Source organism: Rhinopithecus roxellana, chromosome 5 (assembly GCF_007565055.1).
Source record: "Rhinopithecus roxellana isolate Shanxi Qingling chromosome 5, ASM756505v1, whole genome shotgun sequence".
Classification (NCBI taxonomy): domain Eukaryota; kingdom Metazoa; phylum Chordata; class Mammalia; order Primates; family Cercopithecidae; genus Rhinopithecus; species Rhinopithecus roxellana.
Genome location: NC_044553.1, coordinates 8,147,424 through 8,153,423, shown reverse-complemented (window position 1 = coordinate 8,153,423; position 6,000 = coordinate 8,147,424). Strand labels below are relative to the sequence as shown.

Here is a 6,000-nt window from a genome sequence, read left to right as displayed (position 1 = left end):
CCAAATAGTCCTTTGAGTTATTATCTCCATTTTATTGCCAAGAAAAGTGGAGCAAAGAGAAGGCAATGGATTTCCCTTAAGAAAAAGAGCTGGGGCTTTTCAGAATCCTGTTGACTGACTCTCAGCTCTGGGCTCTTTCCTTAATGCCACGCTGCCCTCACGTTCAGGCTTGTGAATGCATGCTTTTAAATGCAACCATTTGTTTATTTTATGATTAAAGCAACAGTCCAATGATGATGGTTTTCAGGGTTTAAGTTAGTTATTTTAATTAAAATATTTCTTTTTAAAGGAGAGTTTTTTTCAGCCCCATAATTTGGACTCAACAGTGGCTGACTACTATAACCTCCTGGAAGCTTGATTCCTTCACATCTGCAACTAAGAAGAAAAGTACCTGCCTTATGGGGGATATGAGCATTAAATGACTGAACACATGAACTCTGAATACACGTGAAACTGGGTCTGGCACATGGTAGTGCTCAGCATCAGCTATTACCATCATCACCACCAGGACTGTTTTGCTTGGAATTCTATCACATGGAACCTTGTTGTTCTTCACTGTGCTCCATTACGGCAAAGAACATGAAGAAAACAGTCACTCCTTAATGCTTCTTGCTGGAGAGCTCTAATAATCAAAAAGGCAATTTAAAGGCAAAAAAGTAACTTTATTGACTGCTAAACTTACCATGAAACATCTATAAGAAATAATTACAAAATAATGTGGGTTTTTTTTTTTTACATACTTTTGGTATCATCTTGATATGATGATCCTTTCACAGAAAGGATTATTTACAGTTTATGTAGATATAAAGCTCACTGTTGCAAATACAAATGTAGATGTGCAGAGGCAATATATACCAAACGGGTATACTGACAAGCGATAGATGTGTAAGAAATGCAGAATAAATAACAGCTTTATATTTTTCTTTTTATTTTTAAAAACAATTTCCAAATACAAAATATGGATTATTCAAAGTGGATTTTTCATATACATATATATAATTCTGCTGCAAACAGTGGATCAAAAAGCAAAAGTGTTCTTAGCATGATTCATCTTTGAAAACCCATAGGACTATTCATAAATCCAATTAGAAAGAGCGTGTGCAAAACCACCAACAATGTCAGCAAAACCTTAAAGATCTGATTTTGGTTGAAGTAGAAAGAAAATAAAGAATAAAGCAGTACCTGTTTACAGTAATTAAATATGTTTTTTCTTTATCTTTCCTTCTTAAATATGTCTTTTTTTTAATGTTTGCAAGAAACTCCAAGGGCTAAGGAAATGCACTGCATTATGATCTGGGCTCCTTAGAGTACAAACTTCACCAGGCTTAAGCATCATCCATAAGAAATGGTGGATTACCTAATGACTTGTAAGTAAAACAGTCATTAAATGATCCTTTCATACTTTAATCCTTTTATGCAGAGACTGAGATACTTCCATACATTCCAATATCTACAACTTTGGTTCTATTAAAGTATCTGATAAAAGCAAAATAATTTTGATCACAGAACTCTACGGAACTTTTTTTCCTTTTAAAGTGTCAGGTGAACCTAACATGATGAGGCAATGTTGCCTACACATCCGCGACCCAGCACGGGAGGGGCAGCACAGGCGGGGCATGTTCCAGCTCACCATTTGTTGTAATAATACTGACTCCCAGCCATGGGTAACACTGCTTATGTTCCGCTGTACCCTAAATCTATTTCGTTACCTGAAAACATAATTTTGTATAAAAATATGATTGTTTCTTTAGAAAATAATATATAGTTTTTTTAATAAAACCTGGCAGATAGAAAAAAATGGTATATCAAAATATGGTAAACAAATGTTGTAAAATACTAAATCATTAAAAATATCTTATAGAAAGACATTGTGCTATGAAGTTCTCTCCTGAAGTGTGAGCAACGTTTTTACTGTACATCAAAAGATTGATAAGTTCACTCCCCTGACTTGGTTTCATTATATATTGTAACAGCAGCACAGCAGGTAACTGTCTTAAAAATGGCCCTTTCTCATACACTACGTCTTCTGTACACTTTTACTTCAAAATTAACAAAAGACACCCCCAGGATGGGTGGTTTTCAACTCTGTTGCATATTAGCTCCATCTGGAGAACTTTAAAGGAAAAGGCAATTGTACCTGGGTCCCGCCACAAGAGAATGATGTACTCTGTCTGGTGGGAGACTCAGTCATTATTTCTTAAAAGCTCCCCTGCCAAATTCTGTTATACAATCAGTGCTGAGAATCATGGCCAAAGGCACATGAGGAAACAGTCATTCTGAACTCTACATATATCAACTGATGTCTGCAGGTATCACTCACTCAGTGACACATTCTCAATCTTAAAGAATTCCATCTATAAAAGATAGTCATGGAAGCCAAAATGAAGACATAGTAAGCTTTAAACACATATAAACATACACAATCCCATGTATTTATATATGTATAATATATACATAGAGTATTTTGGTTAGGCAGAAACTAGCATTGCCATAATTTGTTCTTGATAATTAAACAAATAAAGCATCACCAAGCACCAACGTTTTCTAAGACATTTTCCATAGTTTTAACAGACACTGGTTTTGTAAACTCCACAAAATGCATTACAACACAAATATAATTCATTTGTTACTTGGATGTGGAACTCAACTGAATCCTGGAGCTTTCTGGAAGATCACAGAAAAGAACGTGGCACTGAGCGGGGTGAAGGAGTCACAGACATCACAGCACGCACTTCTGGTTTTCTGCTTATTGCTTAATTCATGTCTTGACTGCACAGGTGCTTCTGTCACATACGTATCTTTGGCTTGCTACAACCTCATGATTTTGACCACTCCATCAGTGTTCACTCTGGGATAGCCTCAGGGAGGAAGCAATGGGTATATAGAGTAACCGTCTCTCTGTTAAAAGAAGAGAAAATCTTCCCTCTTTCCTCTCCCAAACCATGAGCATTTTATGAGGGAGTGGTGAAAAATTTACAAGCAAACAAATAAATCTAACATCGTTCACGTGATAAAAAAGATGTGATGTTACACGTAACTGAACTAAAAAGCATCAGATGAGCAAACACACCACACTCCAATATTCTGAAGGCTTTGCAATCAGTAAAGCGCATTTCCTTCCGATGGATCAGTGAACTTCCGGGCACTTGTCTTGCTGTACATTTTCTGTAGTTCTTTTACTTCTGTGTAATACTTAAAGTGCAATTGTTCCAAGGCTTTTGTTTCCATCATCACAAATATTATAAAGAAAGAGCTATGTTTAGGGTGAAGAAGATATGGCACAAGTAATATGTAAAGAACCCATGACTTTCGCATCCTCTAGCAAACAGTAAGCTGCCTGTACAGCTGCACACAGACGGACTTTATACAACAAACTCTGGAACTTCATCATGAGTGAGATCCAGAGAAAAGTATTTGCTGGTTCTTTTGACTGGAAAAGCATCTTGGATGTTGATGCACTGCTGGGCCAAGCAACTGTTGCAACAGAGGCCTTCCTCATCCAGTTCATGGCCACATCCAAAGGTGTAACTCTGAGCAGTGTCCTGATACAGACCTGCAATGCGCAGGAAGTCTTTCTGGTAAAGTCGGATGTCATCAAGGCTCAAGCTGTGTCGATCGGTGGAGGTCTTTGGTTTCCGACATATAGTCTGCAAGATAAGGGAAGGTTGAAACAACTTTATAGACTAAAGTGAAAGGTTAGAATATCTGCCTTGTAAAGAGAGATGCCACAGAACCACAAAAGGTTAAGTAATCCTTACATGTTAGAAAGTGGTTTCCAATCTGTGGTTTCTGAGCCCTATGAGGAAATATATCATCAACACCACCTGCACCAGTAATAATAGCAGCTAATATTTACCGAGTAATTACTATGTTCCAGACCCCGACGTAAATACTCGGCATGTATTAACTCATTCAATCTTCCTAACAGTCCTAGGAAGCGGGCACTATCATTCTTCTCATTTTACAGATAAATAATCCAAAACGCAGAGGTGCAAATACAACAGAAATCCAACTATCCCTAGCATTTCAGAAATCAAGTAATTATCTTGAAATAAGGTCATATAGGTAAAGACATGGTTTCTTTGTGTTTTGTTTTTTTGTTTTTTTTTTCACTAGGATATGGCAATTCAATGTGGCAACACTTTTAGGCCAAGGTCTGTTATTATTTTAATAAGAAATAAGAAAATAAACCAATTATTATCAAGAAACACAGTTTTGCTCTTTAAAAGCCCAGAATTCTTGGGTTGAATATAAAGTGTCCTTGGTGCTGGGTCGGATATAGGGCGTTTTTGGTGCTGAAGAGGCTGGGAGGCAGGCACCAAGACTAAATTCCCGAACATGGGGCTGGGGGCGGGGTTCTGCCAAATGCTGTACACAGCAGGGGGCAGACTTTTTTATTAACCCAAGAGGTGGTATTAGAAATAGGTTAAAAATGATTCTGATAATTACATGAATGGAAGGTATGTAATAGGTTATTTAAGGAAACCAGGCATTATATCTTTAAATTTTGCTGCTTACCACCACAAAGGACAACCCTGTTAGAATAAGATACAATTTCTGCTAGAGGCAAAAGTTCCAAAAGCACGTTTCACTAGGAAGTGTCACATATGAGTGACTCCTTGTGCTGATGCAGTCTTCCCAGGCTCCATTCGGATTTCACACATAGAATCATCTGGTCATCCCCACAGACTCTCAAGGAAGGCACACAATGTTCACCCCATAGTGTGGGTGTGGAATCTAACTATCAGCTGTGTCCCAGAAACATCTCTTAAGAGTAGATTACTCATTGGAGTTTTCAGAAAAATATTTCATAAACATCATTTTCACATTATGGTTACTTCAATGGAAGTAAGAAAGAAAAGACAAATGAGAAAAAAAGGGAGGAAAGAGGAGGAGAAAAGTAGGGGACAAGGAGAGCCAGAATGCAAATGAAAAAAGAGAAACATACACAGAAGGGAAAAAAACAAGACACAAAGAGAGCCCAAGAAAGAAAGGCAGGAGGAGGGAGGATGTGCTCAGGAAGTAGGGCTATCAGTCACACATTACATCCAAATGCTGAAACCATGAGTTTCAGGGTATTTTATCTATATCGCTGGACATTTAATAGTTTAACCAATGATCACAGGTTGTCAAATGCTCTAGGCTCAGCATACCTTGAAAATTCAATCTGAATGGAATAACCAGAGTGTGGAAACATGTCTGCCAGAACACCCTGACAAAAAATATTATTCTCCCAGGTTGAGGACAAGTAACACACACACAGACACGTGCACGTGCACACGTGGTTCGACGGAAGCCCAAGGACCAGAGGCTTCCCAACCATATAAAGTGTGAAGCAAAATATATAATTATCTAAGTAAAAATCAACTCAAAGATAAGCAGAACTAGCAAATAAGATGGAAATAAATTCAGAATAAAGCTAGAATGTATGTATCTAGGAAGGATCATTTCCTTAGGGTTTTTATTTTTGCTCATCTGTATAAATGTAAGTATAAATTACTACCTAAAATTTTCTATAACTTCATTTTCCTAATTGGTATTTTTCAATCCCTTTAATACCTGTGGAAGAGAATCAGTACTCTGGCCACGAAGCTTAACAACCGTTTCTGAAGAGCTCGAGGTGGAAGACCCAATTTCTTTCACAATCAACCCTGAAATAAAACACAGAGATAGAAATAAATACTTCAAATTATTCATGCCTCTTGCCATATATTCTGACATACTGCTATCAGGAATGAAAAAATCAAATATTAACCATTACCAAAAAGTTTCACTGTGACTCTTTGGTGGCAGACAACCAGGACAGCCCACACACTCTCTCATCTTACAGTAAATAGAGATTAATGAGTCAATGTAGAGTTAGAGTGTAGGAAGATGTTTAGAGTCTGAATTTTCTAAAACTTCTAATTAAGCTATTTATAATGACATTACAGACAAGAAGCAAAGACCATTGGTGTAAAGCCGCCTCTTTACTGCATCTCATAAAGCTTCCCCTCCTCC

The 6,000-nt window shown here is 37.4% G+C and overlaps 1 protein-coding gene across 5 annotated transcripts in view; it reads right to left on the bottom strand.

Annotated features, from left to right (window-relative positions):
- Positions 1-641: 641 nt before the first annotated feature.
- FRMD6 (FERM domain containing 6) overlaps positions 642-6,000 on the bottom strand; it is a 256,303-nt gene continuing 250,944 nt past the window's right edge. For all 5 annotated transcript variants that reach the window (XM_030931058.1, XM_030931056.1, XM_030931059.1 and 2 more), the window contains 2 exons: positions 5,560-5,651; positions 642-3,647 (listed from right to left, as the gene is read on the bottom strand). In XM_030931058.1, the coding sequence (XP_030786918.1) occupies positions 3,363-3,647; positions 5,560-5,651 (377 nt within the window). In that variant the 3' untranslated portion in view covers positions 642-3,362. The remainder of the gene's footprint in view (positions 3,648-5,559; positions 5,652-6,000) is intronic.